Source organism: Rhinolophus ferrumequinum, chromosome X (assembly GCF_004115265.2).
Source record: "Rhinolophus ferrumequinum isolate MPI-CBG mRhiFer1 chromosome X, mRhiFer1_v1.p, whole genome shotgun sequence".
NCBI classification, from domain to species: domain Eukaryota; kingdom Metazoa; phylum Chordata; class Mammalia; order Chiroptera; family Rhinolophidae; genus Rhinolophus; species Rhinolophus ferrumequinum.
The window spans coordinates 80,731,664-80,751,333 of NC_046284.1; the positions used below are offsets into that span (position 1 = coordinate 80,731,664).

Below are 19,670 nucleotides of genomic sequence, written 5' to 3' on the forward strand. Positions count from 1 at the left end.
GAATTTGGAATTTCTTAATAGTATTCTTATTTTCGTGGCAATATAATTATTTGCATAGGTTCAATAAAAATTAGTTTTCCTTGTCACCAGGATGTAATTGGAAACAGTGATTATGCAACCAAAGCTTCGACTGGGATGTCATATTTGAGAATGATGTTCATTTAATCTGATATGATCAGACACTTTTAGCAATCTAAGGTTGACTTTATTGAGCAAATGTTTACAAAGCTTTCTTGGGAAAACTTGTCTGGCATCTGTTTACAGCCTTTCAAGTGAGGAAGGTCACTACATAGCATGTCTAGGGCACAGAATATTTCAGGGACTATGAGAGGAGAAGTATTTGCCCAAATTTATAGGTACTATATTTGAAATCTGGCAGTGAGTTCTTTGTTTGGCTTTCTAGCCTCAGACTTTTTTAAAAAAGTCCAATCTAGGATCCCAGCAAAGCAAATTTAGGAAGGCCTATATGCTATATTAACAATTCTTACTGCAGCTATGTAAATAATTAGATTTAATTTTGTGAACAAGAATAATCTTTCTTTGAGACTATTTTTGATCAAAGCGAGCAGTGTGACTCCCTGTGAGAGACATTTTGTATTTCAATGGAAAATTATCCATTGTCTATAGTAAGCCTTTGGGATTATCATAATGTAGCCATCTTCATTGTCTTTGAGCTATTTTGCAACTCTCTAAATTGTAGGTAACTAATAAGTATGTAAATTAAATACTTTCAGGTTCAGATTTAATTAACTTTTCATCCCCAGTTGGAAAACCACTTTTGTCTCCTTTTGCAATTCATTTCAACTTTTCTTTAATACATGTAAATCTGTGCTGTTTTGACTTTTCCTTTGAACAGATTATAATAACATCTGTCGTGGTTTGTCATAGGAGTAATATTAAATATTTAGCCTTGTTCATTTTTATATTTGTATGAGTTATGATTTTACCTTTTTCTGAAAATTGTCTTTTAACAGATTGAATAAATGATAAATTTTAGAAATACTACCATTAAAAATGGTTCAGAACTAACTTTTCACTAATATACTTTTTCAAACCTTTAGAATTTTTGCACTATATATGCCTATTTACTGTTCAGATTATAGAATTCCAGAATTTAAAAAAATAAGTGCCAAAAGATTGTTTCTGTCCCTGATACACTAAGCTTTCATATACATAATTTAATAAAAATATAATGAAAATTAAAATTTCCCTTGGTGAAGCTCATTCGAGAGCAAATTACATTGTGGCACTTTACCCCTAAATACTTCAGCAATTAGCTGAAGAAGCAAGATCTCTAGTAGACTTAGTAAGGGTTCTTCTAGTTGTTAGGGGATGATAACTGGGCTAATCCCGTCTCCCTCTTTTTTTATCCATCAACAGGCTAACCAAAGTGGATAGACTTCTTTACTCCCAATAACCCAAATAGAGAAAAGCCAGCTGCTACCATGTTTCCCCGAAAATAAGACCTAGCCGGACCATCAGCTTTAATATAAATTTTTGCTCCAAAAGATGCATTAGAGCTGATGGTGCGGCTAGGTCTTATTTTCAGGGAAACATGATAGTGCTGTTTGACCTCCATCCCAGAGGACTTAATCCTCTGCAATGCAATCAATAATTCTAAATGGTGAGACAGAATAAACATATAGTGCTTGCTACATACAACAGGCACTTTCTAAATAAATTCTCCCTTAAATTTAATAGCAATCATTAAATCCAATATTATTTCTATCTTACAGGTGAGGAGAAAGAAGCTATGAAATAACTTTCTTACAGTTGTAATAAAATAGTGCTTGAAGTCTAGGCCGTTTATGTTTTCCTGTCGTTACGCACCTAGCTCTGTCCCTATCAGACAAATCTCTTTAAGGGGATTAACCCTGGGTAATGATTTCACCGCGGATTGGGTGGGAGAACAAATGATTCCATCATTTATTTGGTCTTTTTCGAGCTCTTCATCTAAAGTGGGAGCATGATCTGCTTGCTGTCCATATAATCACCGAGGCTAGTAAAGATGAGGGGAGTGGGCAAATGAGGATGGGGTGGGGGATGGCAGCTGATGAACTGAGTTCGTTTGTTTGTTTTTTTTAATTAAAGTTTATTGGAGTGACAATGGTTAGTAAAGTTACATAGATTTCAGATGTACAATTCTGTATTACATCATCTATAAATCCCATTGTGTGTTCACCACCCAGAGTCAGTTCTCCTTCCATCACCATATATTTGATCCCCTTTACCCTCATCTCCCACCCCCCACCCCCTTACCCTCTGGTAACCACTAAACTATTGTCTATGTCTTTGAGTTTTTGTTTCTTCATTTGTTTGCCTTGTTCCTTTGTTGTTTTCAGTTTTATATAGCACATATCAGTGAAATCATATGATTCTCTATTTTTTCTGTCTGACCTATTTCGCTTAGCATTATAATCTCAAGATCCATCCATGTTGTTGCAAACGGCATTACTTCATCTTTTCATATGGCAGAATAGTATTGTGTATATATACTACATCTTCTTTATCCAATTATCTATTGAAGAACACTTTGGTTGTTTCCAAGTCTTGGCCACCGTAAATAAAACTGCATTGAACATTAGAACACATATATCTCTACGGATAAATGTTTTCAGATTTTTGGGGGTAGATAACCCAAGAGAGGGATTGCTGGGTCATATGGTAATCCTATTCTTAATTATTTGAGGAACCTCCACACTGCCTTCCATAGCGGCTGCACCAGTCTGCATTCCCACCAATAGTGTATGAGGGTTCCTTTTACTCCACAGCCTCTCCAACACTTATTATTTGTCTTGTTGATGATAGCCATTCTAACTGGTGTGAAGTGGTATCTCATTGTGGTTTTCATTTGCATAGCTCTGATGATTAGTGATGTTGAGCATTTTTTCGTATGTCTATTGGCCACTTGTATGTCCTCTTTGGAGAAATGTCTATTCAGGTCCTCTGCCCATTTTTAAATTGGATTGTTTGGTTTTTTTTGTTGTTGTTGAGTTGTCTGAGTTCCTTATATATTTTGGATATTAGCCCCTTATTGGAGGCGTTGTTTGCAAAAATCTTCTCCCATTCGGTTGGTTGCCTCTTTATTTTGTCGATGGTTTCTTTTGCTGTATAGAAGCTTTATAGTTTGATATAATTTGATACAGTCCCATTCATTTATTTTAGCTTTTACTTCCCTTGCGAGTTCCAAGTTTTAAATGCACTTTTGTTACTCCCCCTTTTCAAAAGCTCCTTTGTGAGTGTGCAAATGCTGTTGATGGTGACAGTGGCACATATGCGACTGTTATTGCCAGTGAGATTCAAAAGCTAGAAACGTTCAGCAAAGTTGCCTCAGCCTGGTTCTGAGTGGCAGTCTCCAGGCGTTGAGTTCTGCCACCAGTTGGGGGAGGAGCGGGGGGCATGGCCAAGTCCTCTCCCAGAAAGGTTTAGTTAGCTGTAGCCACTGACCCACCCCCACCCCCGCACCACTGCGAGGCCCTACTGCCCTGCCCTACCTTCTTCCCTCAGTCCTGGCAATGAAAACCCAGCTAGAGACCAGCGAAGCTGCCCACATCACTGCCAAGGACGAGGGAGCCAGACTTTGGAGCTGGAACCAACCCCGCCTCCCCTGCCTATTCTGAACCCCTCCCTGTCCCTGCCTCCCTTCTTGAACCTCTATTTCCTGCCTCTCCGCTGAGTCCCACCCAGTCACAGCTGATCCCAAATCCGTCCCATTGTTGTTCCTTAACCCAGACCCTTAGCCCTGGCATTGTCAGCAGCCTATTGGTCCAATCAGCTGTCCTTGCTGCCTGTCACCTTCTGTAGGGAATGTGTTGAAGAAAATTTGCCTTTGTTGGTTGATGTGAGCTTTTGTCTATTAGCCCTTATCTGTTCCTGTATGTGAGGTGATTTCTGTGCTGTCATCAGGGGTTGAGTAAATTCCCCCTTTGGTCTCATTCTCCCGAGGGGAGACATGGGATGAGGTTGCTTTTCTGTCCCACTTTGGTCTCATTCTCCCTAACAGGGGAGACAGGAGATGAGGTTTTCTGTTTGGACTCATTCTCTCGAGTAGGGGAGATATGAGATGATGTTTCTTGTTCTGTCCGTGTTGTGAGGTGATGGTTAGCTTAGGGTTAAAGAAATTCTTGATCAGGGGTTGAGAGAATTCCCTCTTTGTTCTGTCTGGTTCGCCCACATCAACAGATGAATTAAAGAAGTAACTAAGTCATATCAGGATGACGTGACAGGCATGTTGCCAGGCTTTGGAAGAACTTGGGCTGATGGTCCCAAGCAAGAACAGTAGATATTGCTTATCCGGATGAATTGGCTCTTTGGCCGGATGGGCAACACTCATATCAGTAACTGCCGGACCCTCCCGGAACTGGCCATTCCCAGAGGGGGAGGAAGTAACAAGACACTTGGCTCTAAGGTATCTGAGAAAATATATAAGACAGACCTCAGTTGGCAGTGTTAATAATTATTATTTCATCATTTGGTCATTTTGTCATTCGTGATTTTTTTCATCATTCTAACATTTTGAAGACTTCCAGCAACATGCAGCTTACGACACCAGGGGGTGTCCTGACTTTCAGCCACAAACCTGGTGAGGGCTGGCTGGTTCCCGTCCTCTCCAGTGTTGTTCCCCACAGTTAGCCTTCTTGAGAACTCGTTAGCATCTAGAAAACTTGTATGCAGCTTGCAACTTACAACATCAGAAGATGTCTTGACTTCTAACAACAACAACAATGCCAACAACAGCAGCATTCTTGGGAACTTGTCAACAGCAGTGTGTGAGACTCCTGAGTTTCTCTCAGCTACAGACCTGGCAAGGTTTTGATTTATGACTGTTTCAGTGCTGTTCTCCCCCAGTTTGGTGAGCTTTTGACATCTACTGTAATGGTTACTATCCTATAGAGCTTATTACTGCTTTTGGATACTCCTTACTGATGTTATTTGTGTATTTAGCCAAGTGATTTTTGATCAATAGTAAACATATGTTGGGATCTCTTAAACTTATAAGTATGTGTACTCCTTTCACATGACATTGGTATCAATGTATAGTTTAGTCTTAACCACCTTTACTTTCTGTCATTAGCACATTCTATTAATTGCCTTTGTCTTTCACTATTGCATATTGCTAAATAAATTGATTAGATATTGCTAAATAAATAATCAATTAGCCCCACTCTAGCGTGTGTCCCTCCTTCTTTTCCCCGATCATCATTACACCTTCCCTTTGGAGTCAGTGTTTAAAGACCTTGAAAATGAACTCCTCGAATCTGCAGAAAGAATCTGGTTTGGGCAGAATTTCATATTGGTTAATTTTGATGTGCTTCAAAAAAGACCCCATATTTAGACTGTCTTCACAATACTATGGTACAATTTGGTCCTCTTTCCTTTGTGACAGCAAGATGTGTCTGTACTAGAGTTAGTGAAGTAACTTGCACTTTTTAGATACTTTGCTCTACAAAGCAAGCTGTCGGCTTGATTTAGTACTGGGAAAGAAAAAAATACTCTAGGCAAAAACTAGATTATTTCAAGAAAATATGAATTTCTATTCCAAAGATATAATGACAGAAGAGTTGCCTGGAATGGGCCACCAGCAGGTGAATGAAACTCTTCCCCAAAAAAGATACTAAAAGTGACATAGAAGTTCAACAAAATTAATTACTAGCCTCCATCAAACTGCCCCCTCTCGTCAAGTACATAATTCTGAAGCATATTTAGCACCAGAGAATAACAATTCAAAGGCAGTTTACCAACTGATACAGAAGAACTGTGGGCTCTTGAAGAGTTAGAGAAAGAGGAAGATTTGATAGAGGAATTTGATTGAATTCCTCATAACTGAGCTTACAGAAGAAGAGAATAAAATCTCTTTGAGGAAGAAAGGCAGAGGAAAGAGGTATATAATCATTTCCTAAAATAACTTACTTTACTATTCAGGGCAGTTTTCAAATTAAGGTTACAAATGCAGGGTACAGGATCAATCATGATGACATTAGCTTAGATGAACATATTCCTGTGCCATCCATATATTTTTCTCATTCTGCTCAACCTAAAAGTTTAGGTCCCAATAAATCCAGGAAAAATTTTGTCGTTTACAAATTCAATGAGAAGAAAGAAGGTGGCAAGCTTAAGGGAAAAAATATCTGTATCAACTGTACACCAGTTCTGACAAATATTAAAGCACGTGCTGACATTTACAATGCTTTCCTTGATGTGAATGGTGAATATCACCCACTCCCCCAAAACTGACTTTGAAGCCTCCCAAAGGATTAATAATACCAGTGCAAGAACTGCTGCTGGTATCAATGAACAAGGAAGAGCTTTGGAGAGTAGTAACCAAGAAGTCACTTGAAGTACTAGCATACTGGCTAAGAGGAAAAGAGGAACAAGAAATGACTTCAAAGGAAAATCTGCCTTCATCTGAATTATCTCGGATAACAGAAGAAGTGCAGTGCCTAGCCATTAACCAGAGCAGAAAGAAGGTTCAGAAAAAAATCAAATAGAGGGTTTCAAAGCTCAAGGTGCCAGGTTGCAGAAAATTCAGGTTCAGTTCTGAAAATGAAAATCTGCACTGTTCCTGAAACTTAGAGTATATTACATATATTAGAAATGTAGTTTGTGATTTAACAAGAGAAAAACAGGCTGGTTAATTTCACAACAGGCTCTTTTACTTACACATGTTAATTTTGAAAAAAAAAAAGAACAATGTCGAATACTTATAGCCAGAATATTTTATTAATTCCAAGGTATTGTCAACTTTGTCTTTGCCTTATGATACAGAAGTAGCATCTACATTATTTTTTCAGAGACTACTGTTTGAATGTTGCTTTTGCAATTCAACCTAAATATACAGATTTGTGTGAGCTATAGTAAACCATTACAAAAAAGCAGTTTTCAATTGATTTACAACTATATTGAATTGTTTCTGCATTTTACAAGCATTTTTGCATACTTACAAATGCATACTTACAAATGCATACTTACAAATGCATACTTACAAATCTAATATATTTTCTCCTGGCTATTTCTTTAATAATATGCCAAAATAAAAGGCAGAAAAATATGCTTAAATCTGATAAAAGAAAGTTTATTTGTATAGAAAAGATGTTAAAGAAAATTTTGAAATTAGAAAACCAAAAGCTGAAATGTTCATTGTTGTATGTTTTTGTTTTTTAGTAAAACACCACTGATATTTCTTGGTTCCCAGTAGCCCACAGAATAAAGTCCAAACACCTAAGTAGCAACGGAAAGGTCTTTTGTCTAGGTTTGTTGCCACTCTTGGGCCTAATACAATATAGCTAAGCTGTACTGAACTTCCTACCATTCCTCCAAACACTCCAAGCATTTACTTTGTTTACACTGTTGCTTCTGTAATGTCTTTTCTCTAATTTATATGCCCAGCAAATTCCTATTTATTCTTCAAAATTAGTTCAAAAGTTATTTCTTTTTCAATGCCTTTCCCAGTAAAAATGTCTCCTCATTTCCATGGCAACCTTGCACATTTGTTTCATCCCATCTATATTACAAATATCTGGGGGGAAAAAAAACAGAACAAAAAGAAAAACAAATATCTGTTTCTGTGTCTGTCTCCCAATAAGCTGTCAGCTTTGTATCCTCAGCACCTAAGCTGGACTTTGACACACTGGCATTTCCTCAACAAAGTTTTGACAAATTAAAGAATGGAAAGCAAAGTTTTGTCATCAAATGACTTAGGGTTAATACAGGCTCAATTCAAGGGCTTTCAATATCCAAATTAAAAGTAGCTGTTTGGTCTGAAAAAAATAAATGAAGAAACAAAACAGAAACAAACTCATAAAAACAGAGAGCAAATTGATGGTCACCAGATAGGACAGGGGTGGGGGATGGGTGAAAAAAGTGAAGGGATTAAGAAGCACAAATTATCATTTATAAAAATTGTCACAGGGATGTAAAGTACAGCACAGGTAATACAGTCAATAACAGTGTAATAACTATGTATGAGGTAAGATGGGTATTAGACTTATTGGGTGATCACTTCATACATTTTATAAATGTCTAATCACTGTTATACACCTGAAACTAATATAATATTGTATGTCACCTACCAATTTGTACTTTTTATTCCTTTCCCCTTTTTTACCCTTCCCCCCAACTCTATCTGGCAACCATCAAAATGTTCTCTGTTTCTATGAGTTTGTTTCTGTTTTAAGTTTGTTCATTTATTTTGTGTGTTAGGTCCTACATATAAGTGAAATTACATGGCATTTGTCTTTCTCTGCCTGATTTTCTCCACTCAGCATATTACCCTATAGGTCAATCCATGTTGTTGCAGATGACATGATCTCATTCTTTTTTATAGCTGAGTAATATTCCATTGTATATATGAACCACCTCTTTTTTATCCATTCTTCCATTGATGGACACCAAGGTTGCCTCCATATCTTGGCTATTGTAAATAATGATGCAATGAACATATAGTGGCATATTTCCCTTTGAGGTAGTGTTTTGGGTTTCTTCAGATAAATACCCAGAAGTGGGATTACTGGGTCTCCACCATTTGTTTTCATGTGTGAGCATACTCTTCAGTAAAAAGAACCCCTTTTCTTAAAAAACCCCTTTCTCTCCTTGACTTCCATGCTATTGTTTCTAGGATTTCCTGCCTCTGCTCAAAATGCAGAACAACTGCCACTGTCCCCTTTCCACTTTTCCATGATTCCCCACCTAGATTTAAGTTTTGTCTCCTCTGTACCCATCTCTTACTTTATTTGATACCATCCTTGGAGCAGTACAGGCTTGGCACCTACCAGGCAGGGTAGGCCCAGTAAGGAGGGCAGTGTTCCAGAAAGGGAGCAGTGGTATTTCAGAGGTCAAAGGAGAGGTCATCACATCTGGCTGGCTTGAGCAGGATCGGATCATCTCCCTATGAATGGAGCTAAGGTACTAGTCTCCTTCTGAAAGCAGCAATGTCCATCCTCAGTAAGTCTCTAGAAGCCAGACTGTGGCCTTGCATTAACTTCATCCAGAAGGCTGATCAGCATCTTCTCAAAGCTTCCCAGGAAGTAGAAGTTATAGCAGATTGTGTTCTTTTAGCTATTTGGAGCTGTCTGGAATAAAGGTAAATGTTGTCGGGTGATACTGTAGCTTTCTTGCACATTGAGGCCATGGGGTGGGAGGTTCTATTTTTCGTTTTTTTAAGTTTATTGGGGTGACAATTGTTAGTAAAATTACATAGATTTCAGGTGTACAATTCTGTAATACATTGTCTATATCTCACATTGTGTATTCACCACCCAGAGTCAATTCTCTTTCCATCACCATGTATTAGATCTCGTTTACCCTCTTCTAGAGCCCCCCTCCCCCATTACCCTCTGGTAACTCCTAAACTATTGTCCATGTCTATGAGTTTTTGTTTCTTCAATTGTTTGTCTTGTTCTTTTGTTTTCAGTTTTACATACCACATATCAGAGAAATCATATGGTTCTCTACATTTTCTGTCTGACTTATTTCGCTTAGCATTATAATCTGAAGATCCATCCATGTTGTCACAAATGGTACTATTGAGTTTCTGTTTCTTTTTCTTTCTTTTTTTTCATAAAGATTTTATTGGGGAAGGGGAACAGGGCTTTATTGTTCAGTGTGTACTTCCAGGACTTTTTATTCCAAGTCAAGTTGTCCTTTTCAATCTTAGTTGTGGAGGGTGCCGTTCAGCTTCAAGTTGTTGTCCTTTCAGTCTTAGTTGTGGAGGGCACAGCTCAGCTCCAGGTCCAGTTGCCGTTGCTAGTTGCAGAGGGCACAGCCCACCATCCCTTACAGGAGAGTCAGGAGTGGAACCGGCAACCTTTGTGGTTGAGAGGACGCGCTCCAACCAACTGAGCCATCCGGGAGGCAGCTCAGCTCAAGGTGCCATGTTCACTCTTAGTTGCAGGGGACGGAGCCCACCATCCCTTGCAGGACTCAAGGAGTTGAACCGGCAACCTTGTGGTTGAGAGCCCACTGGCCCATGTGGGAATCTAACCGGCAGCCTTTGGAGTTAGGAGCACGGAGCTCCAACCATCTGAGCCACCGGCCGGCACGGAGGTTCTGTTTCTTATTGCCAGAGCAGTTAGATGACTGTAATTGAGAGGGGGCGGAGCCTGGACTTCCTCTCCTGACAGTTGCCTTGCCACAGCTTTGAGCTCTGGAAGCACTCCCCTTTGTTAGTGGATTGGAGGGCCACAGAGGAGTTGTCATCTTTTTCCTCAGTCTCCTCTTTTGTGAGTTCCCAATTGCTGGGAGATGAGGGAAATTGCTTTTGTGGGGAGACTGCTCACTGGAGGAAGATGGCAGGGACTCCTATCACTACAGCTTAGATTCTTTATCTTTTGGGAGTGGCTGAGGGAAAAGAAGCATGCTTGTCAGATTAATCTTCTTACGGGGTTTTGGGGCCTTCTGGCAGGCAAGGGGGCACACGATTTTGGGATTCACCCACATCCAGAGGTTGGCTTCAGAGTCAGGATCATCTTTGTTGGGATTGGGTCTTCTCACTTGAGGCATCTTTGGGGGCTCCACTATTCTGGGTACGTATTTGGCAAGGTACTGCTGAGAAATGGGGTATTGGTCTGTGGTGATGGGAAGGAAGAACTCATTCCCCATGTCCCAGTCCAGCAGCCCTGGGACCTGGCCATGGAGACTGTACCAGAATTCATGATTTTTCAGTTTTACATCCATCTTTAGTGGAAAGATAGGTGGAAGACTTCCAAAACGACAAAGCTTTATTTCAAAGCATTGAGAGTTTTGAATTTGTGGGAGCAAAGCACCTCTTTATTTGGAATACTTTTTCCAAGTGTTCTGAGACACTTTGAAAACCAATAACTCCTTGTTCATTGCCACTTACTGCTTGTTTTTCCTCTCCAAGGGTTCAACCTTGAGTGACTGGTCAAGGGAAGAGATCTTTCTACAAGACAAAACACAACATAAAAATAAATAAAAATCTTGTCAAGATAGCTACATGTTGGGGTGAGCTCCATACAGCTTAATGCAAAGAAAGATCTACAATAAGGATTAAGTGATTTGTCAAGCACAAACTATAAAGAGATTAGACTCAGGATCCTAAGTACAGTACATGTTTCACACCATCTTAGCTGGTTTTGGTTATCCTCATGAGGACAAGTCATAGCAACATACATATAGTAAAACCATATTCTAGCCAAGGTAATATGGCACTTCAATTTCTCACACTTTGATAACCCTCTCCTCTTTGCTCCAAACATATAAAGAATAATGAATAAAATTACATAGAAAGACCATAAAAGATAGTCAAGCTCAAATATAAGAAAACATATTAGCCCAGAAACACAAAATAACTAATGGAATTGAAGACATTGGCTTGCCAAGCTCTGGATAATCAAACAGGAACCAGAAGTCAGGAATTTGGTTTCTTTGGGAGAGAGGAGACCAAAAGTCAGGAACTAGAATGGGGAAACCTCTGCTTGTGAAAAGAAGCTAAAAATTATTGCTTCCAAACCCTGGCAAATGACAGGTTTAAGAAAGCAGAAAGTCACAGACAAAACCTTGCAACCAGATGCTGAGCCAAGGCGTCAAATAGCTATTTTAAATGGTTCTATGGGATCTCCTGGATCTGTGGTATCCTCAGTAACATCATGAGGCAATAATGAAATCTAGTAGTGGATTGGAGCCTGGAGAGCTGGGAAGAAGCAACCAAAAACCCCTAGGTAGGGATGGATAAGCATAGACTAATAAACAGAGGTAGATGAGAGGTGGAATACAAAACCCTTCCACTTAAATTAAGCTGAAAACCAAAATCCCAAAATGCATGAAGAAATTTAATAAAGAAAAATTGAACACCAGATCATTAATTCATTCCAGGTACCAATACTATTATGGAGCCATTTAGAAAATAAAATAAGTATGTTCAGGATATTGAAAGAGATAGAGCTAACATATTAAAAATGTATGCAATGGATTGGTGCAGCCACTATGGAAAACAGTATGGAGGTATCTCAAAAATCTGAAAATGGAACTACCCGATGATCCAGTAATTCCTCTCCTAGGTATCTATCTGGAGAAATCCAAAACTCCAATTCAAAAACCTTTATGCACTCCTATGTTTATTGCAGCACTATACACAATAGCTAAGACATGGAAACAACCGAAATGCCCATCGGTAGATGACTGGATTAAGAAACTGTGGTACATTTATACAATGGAGTATTACACAGCCATAAAGAAGAAAGAAATCTTACCACTTGCAACAACATGGATGGACCTAGAGAACATTATGTTAAGTGAAATAAGTTAGACAGAGAAAGATAAGTACCATATGATCTCACTTATATACGGAATCTAAAGAAAAGAATAACTGAATGAACTAATTAGAAACAGTTTTGGAGACAAAGAGGAAAAACTGAGGGTTGCTAGATGGGCGGGGCGGGGGTGGGGGTAAGGGGGAAGGTGAGGGGATTAGAAAACAATCAGTAACCACAAGATGGCCACGGGGTTTTGAAAATTAATCTGGGGAACGTAATTTAGTGGTTACCAGAGGGTAAGGGGGTTGGGGGGTGGGAGATGAGGGTAAGAGGGATCAAACATATGGTGATGGAAGGAGAACTGACTCTGGGTGGTGAACACACAATGTAATTTATAGATGATGTGATACAGAATTGTACACCTGAAATCTATGTAATTTTACTAACAATTGTCACCCCAATAAATTAAAAAATAATAAAAAAATGTATGCAATGAAAGGAAGCAGTAAACATGAAAAGGAAATAATTTAAAATTGTGAAAATAAAAAATGTCACTGAATTTTATATGTGCAAGAGATAAGACAAACTCGACTAGACATGGTAAAAGAGCAAATTTGTGAATTGGAACATATGATACTGAAGAACTCACCCAGAATGCAGTAGATAGTGATAAGATAAAAATACAAAAGAATAGTTGAAAGATGTACAGGATATATTCATCTAAATCATCTAATAGAAGTTTGAAATAATATTAGGAGAATAATAATTGATAACTGAAGAGAAATTGTTAATTACTTTGCAGATTTGAAGAAACATATGCGTTTCTCAGATCAAAAGTCCAGTAAGCAGGATAAATAAAAATCAACCCAAAGCAGTATACAGATTTAATGCAATCCCCATCAAAATCCCAATGGCATTTTTCAAAGAAATAGAACAATTGTATGGAATCACAAAAGACACCGAATAGCAAAAGCCATCTTAAGAAAAAAGAATAATGCTGGAGGTATCACACTCCCTGACTTCAGCTTGTACTACAGAGCAACAATAATCAAAAAAGCTACCTAAGAATAAACTTAACCAAGGATGTGAAAGACCTATATGCTGAAAACTATAAGACATTTGTAAAAGAAATTGAAGAAGACACAAAGAAATGGAAAGACGTTCCGTGCTCATGGATTGGAAGAATCAACATAGTTAAAATGGCCATATTACCCAAAGCAATATACAGATTTAATGCAATCCCCGTCAAAATCCCAATGGCATTTTTTAAAGAAATAGAACAAAAAATCATCAGATTTGTTTGGAACCACAAAAGACCCCGAATAGCCAAAGTAATCTTAAGAAAAAAGAACAATACTGGAGGTATCACACTCCCCAACTTTAGCTTGTACTACAGGGCTACAATAATCAAAACAGCATGGTATTGGCAGAAAAACAGACACGTAAACCAATGGAATAGAATTGAGAACCCAGAAATAAAACCACTAAATATGGACAGATAATTTTTGACAAAGAAGCAAAAAACATACAATGGAGAAAAGACAGCCTCTTCAATAAATGGTGCTGGCAGAAATGGATAGCCACATGCAAAAGAATGAAACTGGACTGTTATCTGTCACCATGTACCAAAATTAATTCAAAATGGATCAAAGACTTAGGCATAAGACCTGACGCAATAAACTGCATAGAAGAAAACATAGGTACTAAACTTATGGACCTTGGGTTCAAAGAGCAGTTTATGAATTTGACTCCTAAGGCAATGGAAGGAAAAGCTAAAATAAACGAATGGGACTATATGAAACTTAAAAGCTTCTGCACAGCAAAAGAAACCATCGACAAAATAAAGAGGCAACCAACTGAATGGGAGAAGATTTTTGCAAACAGTGCCTCCGATAAGGGGCTAATACCCAAAATATGCAAGGAACTCATGCAACTCAACAACAAAAAAACAAACAACCCAATTGAAAAATGGGCAGAGGACCTGAAGAGACATTTCTCCAAAGAGGACATACAAATGGCAAATAGACATATGAAAAAATGCTCAACATCACTAATCATCAGAGAAATGCAAATAAAAACCACAATGAGATATCACTTCACCCCAGTCAGAATGGCTATCATCAACAAGACAAATAGTAACAAGTGTTGGAGAGGCTGTGGAGAAAAAGGAACCCTCATACACTCTTGGTGGGAATGCAGACTGGTGCAGCCGTTATGGAAGGCAGTGTGGAGGTTCCTCAAAAAAATACGAATAGAATTACCATATGACCCAGCAATCCCTCTCCTGGGTATCTACCTAAAAAATCTGAAAACATTTATACATAAATACGTGTGTGCTCCAATGTTCATTACAGCTTTGTTTACAGTGGCCAAGACATGGAAACAACCAAAATGTCCTTTGATAGATGAATAGATAAAGAAGTTGTGGTATATATACACAATGGAATACTATTCGTCGGTAAAAAAAGATGATATAGTAACATTTGTGACCACATGGATGGATCTTGAGAGTATAATGCTAAGCGAAATAAGTCAGACAGAAAAAGCAGAGAACCATATGATTTCACTGTTATGTGGTATATAAATCAAGAACAACAAAAGAAGAAGACAAACAAATGAGAAACAAAAACTCATAGACACAGACAATAGTTTAGTGGTTACCAGAGGGGAAGGGGGAAGAGGGGTGGGAGATGAGGGTAAGAGGGATCAAATATATGGTGATGGAAGGAGAACTGACTCTGGTTTGTGAACACACAATGGGATTTATAGGTGATGTAATACAGAATTGTACACCTGAAATCTATGTAATTTTACTAACAATTGTCACCCCAATAAATTAAAAAATAAATAAATAATAAAAAAAGCATGGTACTGGCAGAAAAACAAATACAGAGACCTATGGAATAGAATTGAAAACCCAGAAATAAACTTACATAAATATGGACAGATAATTTTCAACAAAGGAGCAAAACACATACAATGGTGAAAAGAGAGCCTCTTCAATAAATGGTGCTGGGAGAATTAGAAAGCCACGCGTAAAAGAATGTAACTAGACTGCTGTGTGTCACCATGTACCAAAGTTAACTCAAAATGGATCAAAGACCTAAACATAAGACCTGAAACAATAAACTGCATAGAAAAAAGCCTAGGCACCAAACTTATGGATCTTGGGTTCAAAGAGGATTTTATGAATTTGGCCTCAAAGGCAAGGAAAGTAAAAGCTAAAATAAATTAATGGGACTATATCAAACTGAAAAGCTTCTGCAGCAAAATAACCCATCAACAAAACACAAAGAGGCAACCAACTTTATGGGAGAACATATTTGCAAAAACATGCCTCAAATAAGGGGCTAATATCCAAAATATGTAAGGAACTCATACGACTCAACAACAAAAAGACAAAAAACCCAGTTAAAAAATGGAAAGAGGACATGAACAGAAATTTCTCCGAAGAAGACATGCAAATGCCCAACAGATATATGAAAAAATGTTCAACTTCACTAGCTATTAGGGAAATGCAAATCAAAACCACAAGGAAAATACCACAACATCACACCTCTTAGAATGGATATCATTAACAAGACAAATAATAACAAGTGTTGGAGAGCTGTGGAGGAAAAGGAACCCTCATACACTGTTGGTGGGAATGTAAATTGGTACAGCTGCTATGGAAAACATTAGGGAGGTTCCTGAAAAAAATCAAGAATAGAATTACCATATGACTCAGCAATCCCTCTCCTGGGTATCTCCCCAAAAAATATGAAAACATTTATCTGTAAAGATATATGTGCTCCAATGTTCACTGCAGCATTATTTTACGGTGGCCAAGACATGGAAACAACCAAAGTATCCTTTGATAGATTATTGGATAAAAAAGATGTGGTACATATACACAATGGAATAGTACTCTGCCATAAGAAAAGATGAAATATTGCCATTTGCGACAACATGGATGGATCTTGAGATTATTATGCTAAGCGAAATAAATCAGTCGAGAACTATAGGACTTCACTCATATGTGGGATATAAAACTAAAGGCAACAAAGGAACAAGGTAAATAAAGAAACAAAAACTCATAGACACAGACAACAGTTTAGTGGTTACCAGAGGGTAAAGGGGATAAAATATATGGTGATGGAAGGAGAACTGACTCTGGGTGGTGAACACATAATGCAATATATAGATGATGTATTATAGAATTGTACACTTGAAAACTATGTAGCTTTTGACCATTGTCATCCCAATAAATTTTAATTAAAATAAATCAACGCAGTCCCAGACACAATGGATAAAACCTCATAACGTGAGGTATAGTGTCAGGAAAGGTGGGTGCTTAATACAATGACAGTTTTACTGAATTGGGTGCTGGTGGAGGTGTGTTAGCCCTCAGAACCTTTGAGAAGCCACCAGTACTTTCTGCCCTTTACATGTTCCTCATATGAAATAATCTTCTCTCATTACTTCAAAGATTATTTCAAGTACAATATGCCATTGAGATGATCAAGCTTTGTTCTATAGCTATTGGGATACATACGTTAGAGGTGTGTTTGCCTAACTATAGGGAGGAGAATTACTCCCACTGCCCTGCAGCAGTGAGAAAGTTGTAGATTTTATGCTCATACAAGCTGTGTTGGGAGCAGGCCAATTGCTAAAGTTAAGGCTTTAATTGCTAAAGCCAGAGAGGAGACACAGAACCAATGGTTCACTTACAAAAAGACAATGACACTGGAGAGTATAGTCCAATTTGGGTTAAACCTGGATGTGCAATTTGGATTAGAAGATGCAGATCCAGATACCATGTTTTATTACTTTGAAGTGACCCCAACTGTTTCACATGCACTCTCTGGGACCATTGTACAGTGTGATGGTTGAGCAATTTGACTCTGCCTCAAAGAGTTCCGAGAGCTCTTTGCAGGAAGTTTACCACAATGTACTGAAGCCTTCTCACATTTTTTTAAAATTGATAAATACTTTACATACATTAAAATGCACAGAACATAATCAGTTTAATCAATTTTAACAACTGTATATAGCCATGTAACCTTCACCCAAAACAAAATGTGGAACATTTCTGTCACCCCAGAAGGTCTTCTCATCCCCTTTCCAATCAATCTTCATTCACCCTTGCAACTACTTTCTGTCTTATATCGCCACAGATTAGTTGTGCCTGTACTTGTTATTTTATGTAAAAAGAATTATACAATAATAATAAAACAATAATTTAGAGCCACTTAAAGAGAAAAATGCCTCCCTCTGAGGATCCACTAGACTGTGGGCAGGCAAAAATGGATGCCAGAAATATTTACACATGCTGAAATAAAACTGTTGGCCTGGATCTCTGTACCAAGTAATCAAGTAATCAAGCATGAGAGCAAAATGAAGACGTTTTCAGTTTTTAGAGTTAACCAACTACTGACAGGTGCTGTCATTATATACTCAGGTAAATAATGTATTTTAGCAATAAATAAAATAAAAGCCAAAGAGAAAATATAGGGGGAAAAGAGAATCAATTAAGAGCAAAGCAACTGATAAGTTATGTTTAATATGACTATAAAATTAACTGATTTTTTTTTCAGGGCCTAAGTTCTCTTTCCCAACTTGCAAGATGGCAGGTGAAAAAGCTGGGAAGCCAGACACTAAGGAGAAGAAACCTGAAGCCAGGAAGCCTGATGCTGGTGGCAAGGTTAAGAAGAGTAACCTCAAGGCCAAAACGCCTATAAGGGGACGCCACACTGCAGCCGAAACCCTGTCCTGGTCAGAGGAATCGGCAGGTATTCCCGATCAGCTATGTATTCCCGAAAGGCCATGTACAAGAGGAAGTACTCAGTAGCTGAAACCAGGATTGAAAAGAAAAAGAAGGAAGGTTCTTGCTACTGTCACAAAACCAGTTGGTGGCGACAAGAATGGTGGCACCCGAGTGGTTAAACTTCGCAAAATGCCTAGATACTATCCTACTGAAGATGTGCCTCGAAAGCTGTTGAGTCATGGCAAGAAACCCTTCAGTCAGCACGTTGAGAAAACTGCGGGCCAGCATCACTCCCGGGACCATTCTGATCATCCTCACTGGGCGCCATAGAGGCAAGAGGGTGGTTTTCCTGAAGCAGCTGAGCAGTGGCTTGCTACTTGTGACTGGACCTCTGTCCCTCAATCGAGTTCCTCTGCGTAGAACACACCAGAAATTTGTCATCGCCACTTCCACCAAAATTGGTATCAGTGGTGTGAAAATCCCCAAATATCTCACTGATGCGTACTTCAAGAAGAAGCTGTGTAAGCCCAGACACCGGGAGGGGGAGATCTTCAACATAGAGAATGAGAAATATGAGATTACAGAGCAGCGCAAAATTGATCAGAAAGCAGTGGACTCGCAAATTCTGCCAAAAATCAAAGCTGTTCCTCAGCTCCAGGGCTACCTCCGCTCTGTGTTTGCTCTCATAAATGGGGTTTATCCTCACAAACTGGTGTTCTAAATTAATTACAAAGAACCTAATTAAATGGCCTGAACTGTTAAAAAAAATTAACTGATTTTTGGTTTAAAAGGGCAAACTAAAATTCTATCCAAAAATAATAAGAATGGGTTCAATGAGTAATTCAAGCATACTAAAGCCCTTGCCATAGTTAAGAAGATAGAAACATTAAATAACTGAAGAATTTCTTAGAAAATCTCATAGTTACCTATATACACATATATATCTAAAATACTTAAGGACAAAGAGTAAGAATATAAATATAATTTATAGCATCCAAATCAGCAGAGATAATAGAAGGACAAAGAAACCAAGAAAGCTGATGTTAAACTGAAAACAAACAAAAAGGAGAGTAGAAATGAATCAAAATATATCAATATGCAGAATAATCGTAAACAAATTAGCCTCACCTAACAAAGATAAGATTGCCATAATAGTTTTTTATCCAGGTATATACTATTTATAAGAGCTACACCTAAAATAAAACCACTCCACAAAGTATTAAAGAATAAAAAAATGATAAACAATGCCAAAATAGAAAACGTTGGTGTGGAAATACTAATATCGGAGAAGACAGAATTTAAGAAAAAAAGCATCCATACTAAAGAGAGATACTCCATAATAAGAAAAGAAACAATGCACTATGGACTTGGATGTGTGTCACAAGGTGGCGACAAAACAAATAAAACAAAAGCTGATAGAATTACTAGACATTTGCAAATACACAAATAAGACAGAGAATTATACTGTCCTCTATCCTAAACAGATGACAAAGATAAAATCATAAGTATAAGAAGATTTGAACAATAAAATTTAAAAGATAAACTTATATAGAGAGATGTTACCCTGAACCAAGATATATAAAATATATACTCTTTTCAAGAATTTACAAAAATTTACCACTTAGTAGGTCACAAAGGAATTATCAAAAATTTCACATAATCTATATCATACCCCTTCTCTGATCACAATGCAATTAACCATGAAAAATGGTAAA

General features: G+C 38.0%; 1 protein-coding gene and 1 pseudogene across 1 annotated transcript in view; one reads left to right on the plus strand and one right to left on the minus strand.

The window, feature by feature from the left end:
* FOXR2 (forkhead box R2) overlaps positions 1-10,671 on the minus strand; it is a 22,299-nt gene extending 11,628 nt beyond the window's left edge. The window contains 5 exon segments of the mRNA XM_033094018.1: positions 8,769-8,903; positions 8,906-9,140; positions 10,038-10,099; positions 10,102-10,260; positions 10,263-10,671. Coding sequence (XP_032949909.1) covers positions 8,769-8,903; positions 8,906-9,140; positions 10,038-10,099; positions 10,102-10,260; positions 10,263-10,671 — 1,000 coding nt within the window.
* A 7,143-nt stretch (positions 10,672-17,814) lies between these two features.
* On the plus strand, positions 17,815-18,676 carry LOC117026950 (60S ribosomal protein L6-like; annotated as a pseudogene).
* The last annotated feature ends 994 nt before the right edge of the window (positions 18,677-19,670 follow it).